Here is a 17,978-nt window from a genome sequence, read left to right as displayed (position 1 = left end):
TGCATGTGTATACATGTAGGAAGTAAGGGAGACAGAGGGAGAAAGAGGGAGGAAGGATGGTGAGCGAAAGATGTTAGAAAATCATTGCAAAGTTAACTGCATCTGCCTTTGGTGGTAGAATTTCAGGTGCTTTTACCTTTGTCTCTATACTTTATTTTTTTTTAAAGATTTGTTTAATATTTATTTATTTTATTTATTTTTGGCTGCATCGGGTCTTAGCTGCGGCACGTGGGATCTTCATTGAGGCATGCGGGATCTTTTGTTGTGGTGCCCAGGCTTCTCTCTAGTTGTGGTGGTGGGTTTTCTCTTCTCTAGTTGTGGCACGCAGGCTCCAGGGCACCTGGGCTCTGTAGTTTGCGGCACGTAGGTTCTCTAATTGAGGCACACGAGCTCAGCAGTTGTAGCACACAGGCTTAGTTGCCCGCGGCATGTGGGATCATAGTTCCCTGACCAGGGATCAAACCCACGTCCCCTGCATTGTAAGGCGGATTCTTTACCACTGGACCACCAGGGAAGTCCCTGTCTCTATACTTTAAAACAGGGGTCCCCAACCCCCAGGCCATGGACCAGTACCAGTCCGCAGCCTGTTAGAAACCAGGCTGCACAGCAGGAGGTAAGCAGCAGGGGAGCAAGCAAAGCTTCATCTGTTGCTCCCCGTAGCTCCCTATCGCTCACATTACTGCCTGAACCATACCCTCCCCAACGCCCCCATTCCGTGGAAAAATTGGCTTCCATGAAACCAGTCCCTGGTGCCAAAAAGGTTGGGGACCTCTGCCTTAAAGTGTTGTTTGAATATTCTATGTTCTACCTTTATAATCAGAAAAAGTGAAGCTTTTATATTTATGTAAAATTTTTAAATTAATTTTTTAAATTAATTTTATTAGTGCTCTCTATCTGGGGTTTCAGCTAGAGAGCACCAATAAAATTATAAAATATGAAGAGATCATTGTAGGACTATAAAGTTGATGAAATTAACTCACTTGAGTCATTCACAAAGAACTATGCTTTGCCATGCCTCTTGAAGAAGTCACACTATGGGCAACAAAGTCTCCTGATCTGGGCAGCCTCCTTAGATTCCAGCCTCCCACTGGATCACAGCATAAACATATGTCTTTAAGAAGATAAATCAGGGACTTCCCTGGTGGTCCAGTGGGTAAGATTCCGCACTCCCAATGCAGGGGACCCGGGTTCGATCCCTGGCCAGGGAACTAGATCCCACATGCATGCCACAACTAAGATTTGCATGCCACAACTAAGGAGCCCACATGCCGCAACTAAGACCCAGAGCAACCAAAGAAATAAATAAATATTTAAAAAAAAAAAAAGGATCCTGCGTGCCACAACAAAGACCTAGAGCAGCCTAAATAAATAAATATTTTATTTAAAAAGGAAGATAAATCATGTATAAGAAGATTTAACTCCAGTAAGTTTGTTTCTATTTCTCCCACTACTCTGTAAGCTCCTTAAAGAGAAGATCTTTATTATATCTATCCTGCAATATCAAAACCTAATAAAGTGCCAAGGGGAGAGTGCCTGATGTCAACAAATGTTTGCTAAATGAGTCCCATTTAAGAATTTTCTTTCTTTCTTTTTTTGTTTTTTTTTGTTGCTGTTGTTTAGTTTCATTTAGTTTGCTTCTCTATCACCTTTATTTAGATGTGAGTCTTTCAATGTATTTCACTATACTACCAGTATATTCTTTCCAGGAAGAATTTTTGTTTAATTGGAATCTCTAATTCAGGTCATTTTTGAAGTAAAAAAACAATACCTCCATTAGTTATTAACACTACCAGAACTAGCAGGCAGTACTCATCTGACCTGAGATCTAGTAAAGCAGCCCAGTTTCTAAAAATTCCACTAAAGATTTTTTAGGAAAGGACTCAAGAGGAATTAACAGTGTATGAGAGAGAAGTCTATAGCAGAAGACAGAGAAATTAGGTAGTTCAATTTAGTACACTCTTCTCCAAGAGGAGATCTGAAGCCACAGTGTACACCCAAGGTGATGATAAAGATCACAAATCTGAGGTTTACCTCTGCTGCCCCATCCTCTGACCACTCTGTCCCCTTGTCCCCTTCTAGTCACTATAATATGGCTTCTTTCTATCCCTATCAATGTTATGAAATAGCTTTTTCAAAAAGATTCTGTGGTAGACACAGAGCTGCACCACTCAAGAAAGGAACTGCTGCCCAGCTACAAGGACTGTGGTTAGCTGAGAGCCTCTAGTTATTAGTACTTCCGGGGTCCACCTCAGCCAATGACTAAGCAAGCTGGTGACACCATTTCTGCCCAGGGTGGACGTCCTCTAACAGGCCATCTTTGCTCCAGAGCTCCTGCTTTTGTTAAGTCTGTATCATGACTGGACAGCTCCTTTTCCCAATCCTGTTTCCTCTCTTTTTTCCCATAAGCATTTCTTCCCAATAACCCTTTTGCACTCCCAGCTCTGTCTCAGCATCTGTTTCCTGGAGAACCCAACCTGGGATAGATACCTTCTAAACAATTCACTCTCCCAAGTCTCTGGCACTGGGCAGTCTGGATCATCCTCTCAAGACTTTTTTTGGTCCCATGATATACTATTTTCTAAATTTCTCAAAGAACTTACTCTATCTTGGTCTACCTTTATGGGGTCACCTCCCTTACCCTTCATTCTCCCAATCTGGACATTTCCCAAAGCCCAATTTTGAGCCCCAAGTTCTTAAAAAAGTGCTTCAATTCTGAAAACATTAAGTCACCTTAATGACTCTCAGATCCCTTTCTGGTCTTGACCTATCAACTGAGCTCTGGTTTATATCACTAAGATGAAAGATTTCTATGCTAAATTTGCCTCACATCCAAAAAATCCAAAGGAGAGTTCATTACCTTTCTCCCCAGAACAGGTTTCCCACCCTGATTCTAACTTTGGTACCACCATTCCCTTAACAACAAAACTATGGACTCTCCTATTCTTGTACTTTTTAAATTTATAGTTTGTCCTATTTCTGGATCCAATTCAGCCCCCTCGCCCAATGCCATTCCTCTCTCCACTGAGTGAGCTTCTCTGTTGGCTAACCAGAGAATGTGAGACTGGGGAAACAAGGGCTCCCTGCCCCCAGCAGCAGCTCCCATTCTCCGTTCTGAGGCCCTAACAAAGACCACTCACCAGGATAAGACCGTGGTAAACATATCGAGCTGACAAAGTTCAATTAGAAGGCTAAGCCTTGAAGATCTTGTCTGCTATTCCACATTTCGCAAATGAGGAAAATGAAGCCCAGCAAGGAGAAGAAACCTTCCAGGGTCACACAAATAACACAGCAGAGACAAGTCTCCTGACTCCCTAACCAGTGTTCTCTCTCCTGACACTTTTTCCTGTGCCTCCGAGGGATTTACTTTCCAAATCTTTCATCACAGTTGTTCTTATAGAGGAGCTTCACACATTTCTTAAGGTCAGTGACAACTGTTCCTCTAGAAGCATTCTCTGACCTAACTCCTCCAATCCTCACCACAGGCTAGGTAGGTTCCCTTCCTCTGTGTTTCCCAGCGCTATGTACTTTATATCATATTTGAATTGTTGGTTTGCTGATCTATATCACTCACAAGACTTCAAGCTCTATGAGGGTAGGAAGCATATCGGTTTTGATTCCCCTGCCACCTTCCCAGTCTAGCACGCATCAACTTTCACAGCAGTCCCCCACTTGGTCTCCCCATCTCCAGCCTCTCCCCTCATGTCAACACACCCACATTGTTAGAATAATCTCAAAACTCTACCTTTGTCATATATCTACCCAAAAAGTATTAATAACTTCCCCTCTTTACAGGATCAGTTCTAAACTACTCATTCTAACATAGTCAACAAATACATATTAATCATCTATTCTGTACAAGAACGAAACCGTCTAAAATGTAACCCCATCTTCCTTTAAATCCTAATTTTCCACCATGCCTCAAATTAAACACTACTCCACCCAGAGTATATCCTTACTGCTCACAAATACTCCAAGTTTTAGCTCCTGCTCTTATCCACAATGCCACCATCATACCTGTCATCTTTCTGTGACTATACTGGACAAGATTTGCCCCATTCCCTCCAGAAGCAGCTGACATTCCATCTCCTCCATGAAACGTTTCTTGTCTACAACTGTCTGCATCTTTTTTTTTTTTACAGATTTATTTAATTTATTTATTTATTTATTTTTTGGCTGAGTTGGGTCTTCGTTGCTGTGCGTGGGCTTTCTCTAGTTGCAGCGAGCGGGGGCTACTCTTCATTGCGGTGTGCGGGCTTCTCATTGTGGTGGCTTCTTTTGTTGCAGAGCACGGGCTCTAGGCGCGCGGGCTTCAGTAGTTGCAGCACGCAGGCTCAGTAGTTGTGGCACACGGGCTTAGTTGCTCCACGGCATGTGGGACCTTCCCGGACCAGGGCTCGAACCCATGTCCCTTGCGTTGGCAGGCAGATTCTTAACCACTGTGCCACCAGGGAAGCCCCTAAAACTGTCTGCATCTTTTTCTCTATTTCCTTTAAACTTCTACAGCAGCTCCATCTGACGGAAATATCATGCAAACTACATATGGAATTAAAAATGTTTAATAGCCACATTTTTAAAACACAAAAAGAAACAGGTAAAATTAATTTTACTAATGTATCCAAAATATTATAACTACAACATGTAATCAATATTTTTAAAAGAGATATCTTACGTTATTTTCTTGTACTAAGTCTCTGAAATCCTGTGTATATTTTATATTTACAGCACATCTCAATTCAGACTAGCTACTTTTTCTTTTTTTCAAAAAATATTTATTTATTTATTTATTTGGTAGCTCCAGGTCTTAGTTGCAGCAGGTGGGCGTTGCGGCATGCGAACTCTTAGTCGCAGCATGCATGTGGGATCTAGTTTCCTGACCAGGGATGGAACCCAAGCCCCCTGCATTGGGAGCACAAAGTCTTATCCACTGTGCCACCAGGGAAGTCCCATGGACTAGCTACTTTTCAGTGCTCAATAGCCAGATGTGGTTAATGGCTAATGTACTGGACAGCATGGCCTACAGACCTCATTTTCCACACTTTCTAGAACTTGCTTATACGTTATCTTGTTGTAGTCATTTCATGTATTATCTTCTTTACTAAACTGCACACTCCTCAAGGTAAGGGACAATGCTGTATATTTTTCACTTCCCCAGAGTCCCTAGCAAAAGGTATAGATTAAAACCTTCAAATTTATATACTGTTTTGTAGATCAATTTTCTTCAACATCAGTGTTTGGTAAGAAACAGTTGGCTAGTAAATCTTCTGTTGTAACACATAGAGGTTGTGAGCTCCATCTATACAAGCAAGTATACTGTTAAAATGTCTTATTATTCCCATTTAACAGCGAGTCCTAAATACAACAAGCAAAGCAAATTCCCCAAAATCACCCCAGTGAAGAACTTCAGAATTCCAACCTAGTTCGATCTAACAGCCTGGTGTCCCATTATCTAACAGCATTTTCTCAAATCATCACTGAAGGAAGTCACTGAGAGTTAAGTCAGCTGCCTACCAGCTCCTGCTCTCAACTCCAATGTAACAGCATCTGCCTGAGACATACAACACCCTATGAACGAAAAGCACTGATGAGGAATGGACTGGGAGTTTGGGGTTGGTAGATGCAAACTATTACATTTAGAATAAATAAACAAGGTCCTAATGTATACCACATGTATAGCAATATCCTGTGATAAACCATAATGGAAAAGAATATAAAAAAAGAATATATATATGTGTATAACTGAGTCACTCTGCTGTAGAGCAGAGATTGGCAAAACACTGTAAATCAACTATACTTCAATTAAAAAAAAAAAAAAAGAACTGATGGAGATGTGCTGCCTGGTAATGCAGGTAGCGCTCCATCCTCCCAGAGGTGCCTACCCAGTAAAATATAATACCTTCGACATTGTCCATCTGACAGAACAACTTTTATCCTAACTGCTGTCACTTCTGGTTGGTAAGCCATTGTGGCTGTAAAGCTAAATATTCCTAAGGAAGCAAAGGGTAAAGAAGGCATAGAACCTTGAGACGAAAAAACTAGTTTTTCTGATATTGTAGAAATCTCTTCCTAACTGTAAGATCTCCTTATATGAAATTTGACTATATGCAGATTTACTCCCAAATACCTTTCCACAATTAAAAATTAATTTCTGAAAACTGCAGTTTCAAGTAGACACAGATTTTGGGTTAAAAAAAAAAAGGAATCTGAAGGTAGAATGAGAAGAAGGAAATAAAGCAGAAAGCAGAGCAGAAAAATAGATTTATGAAATGAAGCCTTGGGAAACATAAAGGAAGCTGAGGCAAAGACTAACTTAGACTTATGTTGCAGGATTTGGATTCTAATGTGTTAATAATCACTGAGGGGATTACAATAACCCTCCTGGGGGGCGGGGTGGGACTGGGAATGAGAGGGCAAACTGAATAAGTGAGAAAAGGTCATTCAAAGCCTCTTCCGTCTCTAGCTTCCAGTGACTATGCACCTCTGGGACTGCAGTAAGACCCCAAAGGAAATACAAAATGGGGACCAGGAAGGTTAAGAGCCTCTGAGTCATAAGATTAGAAATGCACTGGCTATTAAGATGGAAGGCCACACACACAAAAGTGCCTCGTGGATTGAATATAATCCTCAATAAAGCAAAAGTTTACATATATTTCTAAAAAACAAAAACTTCCAGTCTATCTTACTGAAAAGTTTCTAGCAAGTAAGAAATGGAAAAAGGAAATAATCCAGAATCCATTATTACCATTTTAAGATTTTTAAATGTCTCTTACATGCTCTTTATTTGGAGAGCTGTCTTTACTGTTTCATTTTGGTGAGATACAAAAAATATTTACAAAGACTTTCACAGGCTCGCTCGTGAGTCATGCTCTGGTTCTCTAAATGGGTTTTTTTTTAAATTAGATTTTTAGAACAGAAACAACTTTAACCACAGGGGTTAACAGAAACATAACACTAAAGATTAGGGAGGGAATACTATACATGCCAAGTTCACAAGAATTAACCAAATCTTTTACATTGTGTTTCACACAATAGAAGCCCTTTACTGCAACTTGCTTCCTTTATATTTTCAACAGACCACTGGCCTGGCTCAATTACTTTTTTTTTTTTTTTTTAAAGCTCAAATTTTTTTTTTTTTTTAAACTTTGGGTTTATTTTTATTTATTTATTTATGGCTGTGTTGGGTCTTCGTTTCTGTGCGAGGGCTTTCTCTAGTTGCGGCAAGTGGGGGCCACTCTTCATCGCGGTGCGCGGGCCTCTCATCATCACGGCCTCTCTTGTTGCGGAGCACAGGCTCCAGACACGCAGGCTCAGTAACTGGCTCATGGGCCTAGTTGCTCTGCGGCATGTGGGATCCTCCCAGACCAGGGCTCGAACCCGTGTCCCCTGCATTGGCAGGCAGATTCTCAACCACTGCGCCACCAGGGAAGCCTCAATTACTTTTGTAACTAGCCAGATTAAAAATTTTTGAAGCTAAATGCCTGCATGGGAACAGAGCACATGACATTATTCACAAGATACGCAAATCAACTGCAGGGCAAAAATTAAAGAACATTTAGTTGAAAATCTATCATTGAGAAATGAATAAAGATTCAAACTACCCATGTTGTTCCTCAATTTTTTTTCATTTACTTCCTCACTAGTTGTGAGCTCTTTTACTTCAAAAGGGCACAATTTAAAACAAAACAAAACCCTGCATTTCTAAAAACAACAGGATAAGAGTGCAGAGCCAATAAGCTTACTCAAGACATTTCCAGCACTGACATGTAATTCACACTGCAACCATAACTGTAAAGTAAAATTATAACAGATGTTTGAAAACTATCACTAGATTTTGCTATATTTAAGAAAACAACACTAACTATAACAATAAGAGTACTAATTTTAAGATACTTTTTTATTGAAGTATAGTTGATTTACAATGTTCTGTTAGTTTCAGGTGTACAACAAAGTAAATCAGTTATATATATACAGATATATATTCTTTTTCAGGTTCTTTTCCCTTATAAGTTATTACAAAATGTTGAATATACTATATATATTATGTATAGTAGTGTGCATATGTTAATCCCAACCTCCTAATTTATCCTTCCCTCCTCCTTTCCCTTTTGGTAACCACAAGTTTGTTTTCTATGTCTGTGGGTCTGTTTCTGTTTTGTAAATAAGTTCATTTGTTTTTCTTTTTAAGATTCCACATATAAGTGATATCATACGATATTTGTCTTTCTCTGTCTGGCTTACTTCATTTAGTATGATAATCTCTAGGTCCATCCATGTTGCTGCAAATGGCACTATTTCATTCTTTTTTATGGCTGAGTAATATTCCATTGTGTGTGTGTGTTTGTGTGTGTGTTTTATATATATATATATATATATATATATATATATATATATATATATATATACACACTACATCTTCTTTATTCATTCATCAGTCAATGGGCATTGTAAACAGTGCTGCAACAAACACTGGGATGCATGTACCTCTTTGAATTATAGTTTTCTCCAGATATATGCCCAGGAGTGAGATTGCTGGATCATATGGCAATTTTATTTTTAGTTTTTTAAGGAACCTCCATACTGTTCTCCAAGTGGCTGCACCAACTTACATTCTCATCAACAGTGTAGGAGAGTTCAATTTTAAGGTACATTTTGATTTCTGGAAGGAGTACAAAAAAAAATAGTAACAATGGTTACCTCAGGGGCAGGTAACTAGTGTGGGCCAGGGGTTGGAGGAAACTTACTTTTCACTTTTGTAAATGCCCTTTAGTACATTATGCATTTTATACCATATGTATATATGAACTATTCAAAAAGTTTCTTTTTGATGTACATTTGTTTAAATGATAGGCTTCATCTTTTCAACTTCTTGGAATTGCATGTATTTCTAAGTAACACTGGAGATTTAGTATCTTTCTGCAAGACCATCAAAATTCTAAATAATTTGAAGATAATTTTTAAACACCAATGGAGAAGAATGCTTCTCCTTCAAATAATATGTCCAATACCTATTTCCCTTATGACTTTTGCAAATTTACGTAACCTAAAAGTAACAATGTCTGTTTCAGATGGCATATTAATAAAGTTTACTAAAAAATGGAATCCACACACAAATGTCCCTCATTAAAAAAAAAAAAAGACAAAAGAAGGGCACAAACATCAAAACCAAGGGAAAAATTGGTGAAAAAAAAGTTCAATAATGTTTACTCAGCCACCTGCATGTATGGAGCACCTTCCTATAGATATAAAGAAAAGTTTCCATCAAAATCTCTCCCAGTAGTTTTTAACTGCATTCAAGATGAACATAGCCTTAAACTACACAGTTTTTTCTAAGGAAGGGCTATTAATGAACACAAGTATAAAAGCAAGTAAAGAATGTGTTTCTGAAGATTTCTCTTCCACCATAAGCCTATTGCTATCTACTTCAGCAGCTGAAAAGTAGATCTCTACACAATTAGAACAAGCTTAACTTAAAACAATAACTTAGTTTAGTATCCCTCTGTATTCCAGCCTGAAAAATAGTGACAGCAAATCAATGACAATTACAAAAATGAGTTGCGGGCTTCCCTGGTGGCACAGTGGTTAAGAATCCGCCTGCCAATGCAGGGGACACAGGTTCGAGCCCTGGCCCGGGAAGATCCCACATGCCACGGAGCAACTAAGCCCATGCGCCACAACTGCTGAACCTGCGCTCTAGAACCCACATGCCACAACTACTGAGCCCGCGTGCCACAACTACTGAAGCCCGTGCGCCTAGAGCCCATGCTCCACCATAAGAGAGGCCACCGCAATGAGAAGCCCGCGCACCTCAACAAAGAGTAGCCCCCGCTCGCTGCAACCAGAGAAAGCCCGCGCACAGCAATGAAGACCCAACACAGCCAAAAATAAAAATAAATAAAATAAATAAATTCATTAAAAAAAAAAAATGAGTTGCCTTCTAAAAATCCAATTACAGATTAAGCTAATACAGCTGATGACTGCTATGGGGGTGCACGGGCTGACTGTGCCGGTGGAGACCTATACAGCTACAACTCAGGTAGGGAGCCAGAAATGCCACAACTGGAGCCAAAGAGACAGAGGTACCCTGGAGAGGGTGCACAAATTGCCAGGAGGAAGCTCAAGGAAATCACAGGGAACGTGGGAGGAAGAGGGAGAAAGAATCAAGGTAAGGAAAGTGAGGCAGAGTTGGTTCCCTATTTGTTGGAGGGCATGGAGGTGATAAGGGGTGTTCTTTAATGAAGATCAAGATATTGACCTGCAATGACCTCATGCCCAGCTGTTTTAACAAGAAACGTCACTGTGGCTAGAGGAGGGGTCCCCAACCCCCAGGCTGCAGACCAGTACCGGTCCGTGGCCTGTTAGGAACTGGCCGCACAGCAGGAAGTGAGCGGCAGGCGAGAGAAGTTTCATCTGCCATTCCCATCGCTCCCCACTGTTCGCATTACCACCTGAACCATCGCTCGCATTACCACTTGAACCATCCCCCCCCCACCGCCGCCCTGTGGAAATACTGTCTTCCACAAAACCAGTCCCCACTGCCAAAAAGGTTGGGGACTGCTGGACTAGAGGACAACCCAACATCTGCTTCTATAGTAGCTTATGTAAGTCACAAGTAGTTTTTAAATTCTGTATTCTGTATTTTTATCTTAATCATAAGTTTAATGAAAATCTATGTTTGCCTCAACAAATATCTTTTATTTTTAATAAATTTTTTTCTTTTTGGCTGCGTTGGGCCTTCGTTGCTGCGCACGGGCTTTCTCTAGTTGTGGCGAGCGGGGGTTACTCTTTGTTGCAGTGTGCAGTCTTCTCATTGCAGTGGCTTCTCTTGTTGCGGAGCATGGGCTCTAGGCGCATGGGCTTCAGTATTTGTGGCACGCGGGCTCAGTACTTGTGGCTCACGGGCTCTAGAGCACAGGCTCAGAAGTTGCGGCGCTCGGGCTTAGTTGCTCCGTGGCATGTGGGATCTTCTCAGGGATTGAACCCGTGTCCCCTGCATTGGCAGGTGGATTATTAACTACTGCACCACCAGGGAAGTCCCAACAAATATCTTTCTTATGTTAATTGTTTCTTTGTATTTTAAGTTTCAAAATTTATACAGATGGTAATTTTTGTTTTACTCAAAAATATGTTATTACTCTTCAATAAGTGGTGCTGGGAAAACTGGACAGCTACATGTAAAAGAATGAAATTAGAACACTCCCTAACACCATACACAAAAATAAACTCAAAATGGATCAAAGACCTAAATGTAAGGCCAGATACTATAAAACTCTTAAAGGAAAACAGGCAGAACACTCTATGACATAAATTACAGCAAGGTCCTTTTTGACCCACCTCCTAGAGAAATGGAAATAAAAACAAAAATAAACAAATGGGACCTAATGAAACTTAAAAGCTTTTGCAAAGCAAAGGAAACCATAAACAAGACGAAAAGACAACCCTCAGAATGGGAGAAAATATTTGCAAATGAAGCAACTGACGAAGGCTTAATCTCCTTTAATATGAGCTGCTCAATATCGAAACAAAAAAACAACCCAATCCAAAAATGGGTGGAAGACCTAAACAGACATTTCTCCAAAGAAGATATACAGATTGCTAACAAACACATGAAAGGATGCTCAACATCTCTAATCATTAGAGAAATGCAAATCAAAACTACAATGAGGTATCACCTCATACCAGTCAGAATGGCCATCATCAAAAAACCTACAAACAATAAATGCTGGAGAAGGTGTGGAGAAAAGGAAACCCTCTTGCACTGTTGGTGGGAATGTAAATTGATACAGCCACTATGGAGAACAGTATGGAGGTTCCTTAAAAAACTAAAACTAGAACTACCATTCAACCCAGCAATCCCACTACTGGGGATATACCCTGAGAAAACCATAATTCAAAAAGAGTCATGTACCACAATGTTCATTGCAGCTCTATTTACAATAGCCAGGACACGGAAGCAACCTAAGTGTCCATCGACAGATGAATGGATAAAGAAGATGTGGCACATATATACAATGGAATATTACTCAGCCATAAAAAGGAACAAAATTGAGTTATTTGTAGTGAGGTGGATGGACCTAGAGACTGTCATACAGAGTAATACAGAAGTCATACAGAAGTAAGTCAGAAAGAGAAAAACAAATACCGTAGGCTAACACATATATATATGGAATCTAAAAAAAAGAAATGGTTCTGAAGAACCTAGGGGCAGGACAGGAATAAAGACGCAGACGTAGAGAATGGACTTGAGGACATGGGGAGGGGGAAGGGTAAGCTGGGACAAAGTGAGAGAGTGGCATGGACATATATACACTACCAAATGTAAAAGAAATAGCTAGTAGGAAGCAGCCACATAGCACAGGGGTATCAGCTCGGTGCTTTGTGACCACCTAGAGGGGTGGGATAGGGATGGTGGGAGGGAGATGCAAGAGGGAGGGGATATGGGGATATATGTATACGTACAGCTGATTCACTTTGTTATACAACAGAAACTAACATACCATTGTAAAGCAATTATACTCCAATAAAGGTGTTTTTTAAAATGCTATTAGTTAATAATAAAGTTTAGGTATAAAAAATAACCTTTTTGGCTTGTGGTTGCCAAGTGGAAGGGGAGGTGAGAGAGGGATGGATTGGGAGTTTGGGATTAGCAGATGCAAACTATTATATATAGAATGGATAAACAACGAGATCCTACTGTACAGCACGGGGAACTATATTCAATATCTGGTGATAAACCATAATAGAAAAGAATATGAAAAAGAATGAATATATGTATAACTGAATCACTTTGCTATACAGCAGAAATTAACACAACACTCTAAATCAACTATACTTCAATAAAGTAAATTTTTAAAATTAAAAAAAAAATTATTTTAAATAAGCTTTTTGGGGACTTCCCTGGCGGCACAATGGTTAAGAATCCACCTGCCAATGCAGGGGACACGGGTTCGAGCCCTGGTCCGGGAAGATCCCACATGCCCTGGAACAACTAAGCCCGTGCGCCAAAACTACTGAGCCTGCGCTCTAGAGCCCGCGAGCCACAACTGCTGAAGCCCGTGCGCCTAGAGCCCGTGCTCCGCAACGAGAGAAGCCACCGCAATGAGACGCCCGCGCACTGCAAGGAAAACCCAACGCAGCCAAAAGAAAAATAGTAAGATTTTTGTACTAAACTGGGGGCCCTCAAGGAAAATATTTACTAATTATAGCAGTGACCCAAACACATTTATCTAAATGAGTACTGTACTGCAAAGAAATCTCCTTAAAAGTCAAAAATAAATTTATTCCCAAGATGATGCCAATACTCCAAACTTTTCACAACTTCTCTTCACAAAAGAAGAAATAATGTAGTTTATGAGCTACGGCAGGGAAGAATCAATATCATAACTTTACAATCTCCAAAATATATGTACATAATAATAATAAATTAACTCTCAAAGATAACAGACGATGTTTTCCTTGAAAATCTCTTCTTCCTCAGCGCCAGTGTTGCCCCAAAGTGGTTCTTATATCCCATTTCTGGTCCCCTGGCTTCCATTCTTCCTCTCACCACCTACTCTAGCCATTCCCCAAGGCCACTGTTGAACCTCTTCTCTCCTTTTTCCAAGCTTCAACTACCAAGATCCTGTACCAACAGCCCCACACTTACCCAGGGACATCATCTCCAGCTAAACGTCCATCCATCAAAAACTCTTTCTTATACATACACACAAACACACTCATATCCTACACTCCAATCAAAATAAGTTACACAGAAGTCCCTATAAATGCCTGATTAATTCCTGTGGCCTGCAGTAGTTCACAAGGATCCCTTAGAGCTAAAAGCAGTCAATAGATACCCATTGAAAGAATGAATGAATGAATGAATGAATGAATAGGATGGGCTTAATCCTCCCCCCATTTCCACATAATCACATTCTAGTTTTCTTCAGAGGCAATTTCAAAGCTTTTTCATGAAGTAATTCCACCAGTAAAAAGTACTGGTCTCTTCCTCTAAAATCTCATGGGCTCTTATCTTCTATCACATTCAACATCTTCCTCTCCATAGTATTCCTGTACTTCTTACCTCTACCACCAGATCTTACATTTTTTAAGGATAGGGTAATTGTCTAAGTAATATAATCTATATATATACACAGAAAGACAGAGAGACTTCTCTAACGGTTGCCTATTCTTTTAGTTTGCCTACCAACATTTAAACTCTTTGAAGGCAAAAATTCGTTATGTTTCTTTTTCCGCCACCTTCACTATCATATCACCCTTAGAATTAGGCACAGTATCTAACACATGAAGTGTCACCACTCACGTCAAAAACTGTGAAGGTAATTCAAAAAGACAAGTGTCAAAACTATTTTAGAATGCCCATACAGTTTTCCAAAGCAATAAATTTTAACCTCAATTTGGGTATGTAATTTTTAGTCTGCTATTTAATAAATCAATTGTATGATATTTCCTCCAAGGAGATATTAACTCTTAAGAGCCTAAAAATACTGATCTTTTTATGAAATTAGCATGGTACCTTACACAAAGTATATGCAAAAGGTTATTTATGAACAAATGAATGAATGAGCAAATTAAGGCAAAATCTCTATTCCTAGCCAATGGATCAATGAACCTCGAACTTTAGAGTCAAAACTCCAAAAAGGAGAGAACTAAATAGAAACTTTTTAATATTTCCAATTCCAGAAACACTGGCAAGATGAACAGAACTGAATCAATCCCAAAATCTCTCAGTTAAGCAGACAAAGAGACAAAATACAACTGCACATTTGCATTATCAACATCCTGTGGGTAAAAGCTATGAACTAGGATTTAATACTTCCTGCCAAGCCTGCAGTCAAGAATCCTCTGGACACTTTTTCCATAAGCAGCCACAAAGACAATTTTGAATGGTGTACAACAAAAGTAATAGAAAATATTTCGTTAATGCCATCAATTGGAAGAGAAAAAATAGTGAAAACAAACAGAAACCAAATAGTAAAATGGTAACCCTAAATCGAACATCAATAATTAAATGTAATTGGTCTAAACACACCAATTAAAAGATTGTCAGAATGGATTAAAAAAAAACAAGACCCAACTACATGCCATCTACAAGAAACTCACTTTAAACATAGTGGTATAGGTAAATTAAAAGTAAAAAGAGTGAAGAGTAAAATGCAACTCTATTCATAATCACCAAAGATGGAAATAACACAAATGTTCTTCAAGGGTGAATGGATTAACTATGGTACATCCATACAATGGAATATTGCTTAGCAATAAAAAGAATTATTGATACACAACAACATAGGTGAATCTCTCAGGCATTATGCTGAGCAAAAGATGTCACTGTCAAAAGGTTACATACTGTATGACTCCATTTTTATGACACTGTAGAAGAGACAAAACTATAGCAATTAAGAACAGATCATTGATTGCCAGCAGTTGAGGAAGAGGGGGGCAGCATGAGGGAACTTTTGGGGATGACGGAACTGATGGAACCCTGATTTTGGTAGTAGTTATACAAATCTATATATGTTAAAACTCAGAACCATCCACCAAAATAGTCAATTTTACTCTATGTTAATTTTAAAAATAAAGTCAAATAAAGATTAAATGGATGATCTCTATGAATCCTTCCAGACTATGATTTTATGAATGAGAAAAAAAGAGGAGGGTAAAAGGAAAACAGGCAGAATGCTAAGTCCTACTGGCATAAAAGCCACTAGTCATAAGAACCTCCTGATTACTGAACAAAGTATACAAAGCAAACTCAATCTTCTGAAATTCACTCCCAGAAGAGGCTAAGAAAACCAGACATTCAGATCCAAAATGTGTATATTTTTAAATGCCTATGAATGGCTCTTCTTGTCTGTTTCCATATTTTACACTTTCAAGAAGCTGCCAATTTCTCCTGGCTAAATGCCACTTACCCTGCTTGGGGTTACTCAATTTACAAGCATTCCTTTCTTTATACCTTATACGCTCATTTAATGATGGGGTCTTTGGCAGTCACAATAAAGACTCTGCAAAAGCACCTGCTTTTGCAAAGTGCCAGATCAGAGCTCCTCACCCGGAAACTAAGGTCCCTGCGGGACACGGCACACCCTCGATTCGTTCCAGACCTGAGGACGCTAGGTCTTCCTCCCTAGTCGGAAAGGGTACCCCACCGCCAAAGCGCCCCAAAATTGGAGGCCGCTGCGGGCCGGGCTCTGGGGCACTTCTCCCTTCTCGGAACTGCCTGGTTGCCTGGAGGGCAGCTGGTCGTTTTGAGAACTGCCCCGGTGCGGAGCGTGCCCCTTAGAGGGCTCTGACCAGTCACCTTGGGCAAGTCCCTTCCTCTCCCAGAATGGGGAGGAAACTTTGGATAGGTTTCCTAAGGGAGCTTCCCACCGCACTCTCCGAGTCAAACTTTCTGGGCCTCCCGCGCCAACAGGGAGACCGGCTCGCCCTTCAGAGCCCACACCCGCGCCGTCCCTTGCTCACCAGGAGCCCTAAGGGAACTAACGCACCGGTCCGAGCACGAGGCCCGAAAGTAAGAGGGAGGCGAAAAATGCCAAATCCCGGTCTCGGCTCCCTCCACCCCGAGCAGGCCGCTCGGCCGCATTCCGGTCCGCCATTCCCTAGGGTCACCGCCCGCCTGCCCGCTTCCACCCGGTGGTAGTAGAGCACGCGCCGGGGAGGGGCGAGTGCGGGCCCGGGGGAGGCGGGTGCGCCCACCTTGAGCTGGGACTTGGAGACCTTGCCGCTGTGGTCCAGGTCGAGTGCGGTGAAAGCATGCCAGATGGCCTTGAGCAGCTCGTCCTTCAAGCCCCCCATGGTCGCGGCCCTGATACCCCGGCTGCCGCGACTGTCCTGCCAGCCACTCGGCGCGTCTGACGCCCCTGCGCCTCTGCCGCCACCGCCCGCCGCGCGGTCACCTGACAGAGGCAGGCCCCGCCCCGACAGGCCCCGCCCACTCGGCGCCCGCGGCGGATCGCGCTGTGCAGCGGGAGCGCTGGGTCGGGTGGTCCGCCTCTCCCTGCCTGTGGGGACGCCCGGCCGTCTTTCCCGGCTAGAACGGCAAGCGCCACCACGCATCCGCCTAGTGCTCCCAAGACCAGCTCGGGCCATTTTCGGTGCTCGCATGCCCCCCAAACAAGAGCCCCTATCCCGAGAAAAAATATGAGAGGCCGGCGTCCCACAGTGAGAAATGGAGCCCTGCTCCTGACCCGGGGACGGGGTTACTGTCTGAGGAGGCCAGACAAGATCCCCAAAAGTCCCCGGTCAGGGGCTCAAATGCTGGCACAGTACCTAGTGGGAGAGGAGGGGGAGGGGAAGCAGGGAAGGGCCTCGAGGGAAGTTGGTTCATGCATTTCCCAAACATCTCTTGATGCCTACTGTGTAGTGGTCTCCGGGGGCAAAGAGTTGAGGTTTAAGGTGGGTTTAGAAATCAGAGGGTCAGGCAACCTTTTCTAACTCTCAGCTGTTGAGGGACAGTTCACAATTTAGGAAGGGTTTGATGTGGGTAATGCTGCTGTTTCCTGATGTTTCTGTGCTTGCATAATAGGAGATCTGGAAGGACCCCAGCAAATCACTCCACCCATCTTACTAATCAGACTGGGTGGACCATTTAAAAGAACCTATCTATGCCCGGAAGAGCGTCCTCCGCATTGTAGATGTTCATTTGATATCTGTTAACAATGATCACTTGACCTCTTTGGGCTTCAAATGTTCCACGTATGAAATGAGCATGGTTGCTCCAGATGTTCTGGAAGGGTTCTCCTAGTGCTCACATCCTAAGATAATAAATATTGCTGGCTGACTCCAGTCTGATTAAGTCACCAGGCACAGTGCCTTGCATCTCCAATCCAAGACCAAATCTGGATAAAATGGAGAGAAAAACAAATACCAAGAGTTTTCAAAGGGAAACGGTTCTCAGATGAAGTTTGGTTTTGTTTTCCTCTTTTATGTTCCTAAATGCACATATATGAACTTTATTAAAAGGAAAAGGGCATCATAAGGAA

General features: G+C 41.4%; 1 protein-coding gene across 1 annotated transcript in view; it reads right to left on the bottom strand.

Annotated features, from left to right (window-relative positions):
* SWAP70 (switching B cell complex subunit SWAP70) overlaps positions 1 to 16,881 on the bottom strand; it is a 78,489-nt gene extending 61,608 nt beyond the window's left edge. The window contains exon 1 of the mRNA XM_036860829.1: positions 16,693 to 16,881. Within this exon, the coding sequence (XP_036716724.1) occupies positions 16,693 to 16,791 (99 nt within the window). The 5' untranslated portion in view covers positions 16,792 to 16,881. The remainder of the gene's footprint in view (positions 1 to 16,692) is intronic.
* Positions 16,882 to 17,978: the final 1,097 nt, after the last annotated feature.

Source organism: Balaenoptera musculus, chromosome 8 (genome assembly GCF_009873245.2).
Source record: "Balaenoptera musculus isolate JJ_BM4_2016_0621 chromosome 8, mBalMus1.pri.v3, whole genome shotgun sequence".
In the NCBI taxonomy this organism is placed as follows: Eukaryota; Metazoa; Chordata; class Mammalia; order Artiodactyla; family Balaenopteridae; genus Balaenoptera; species Balaenoptera musculus.
Note: the sequence above shows the minus strand (reverse complement) of the source record. Positions and strands in the feature narration are given on the sequence as shown.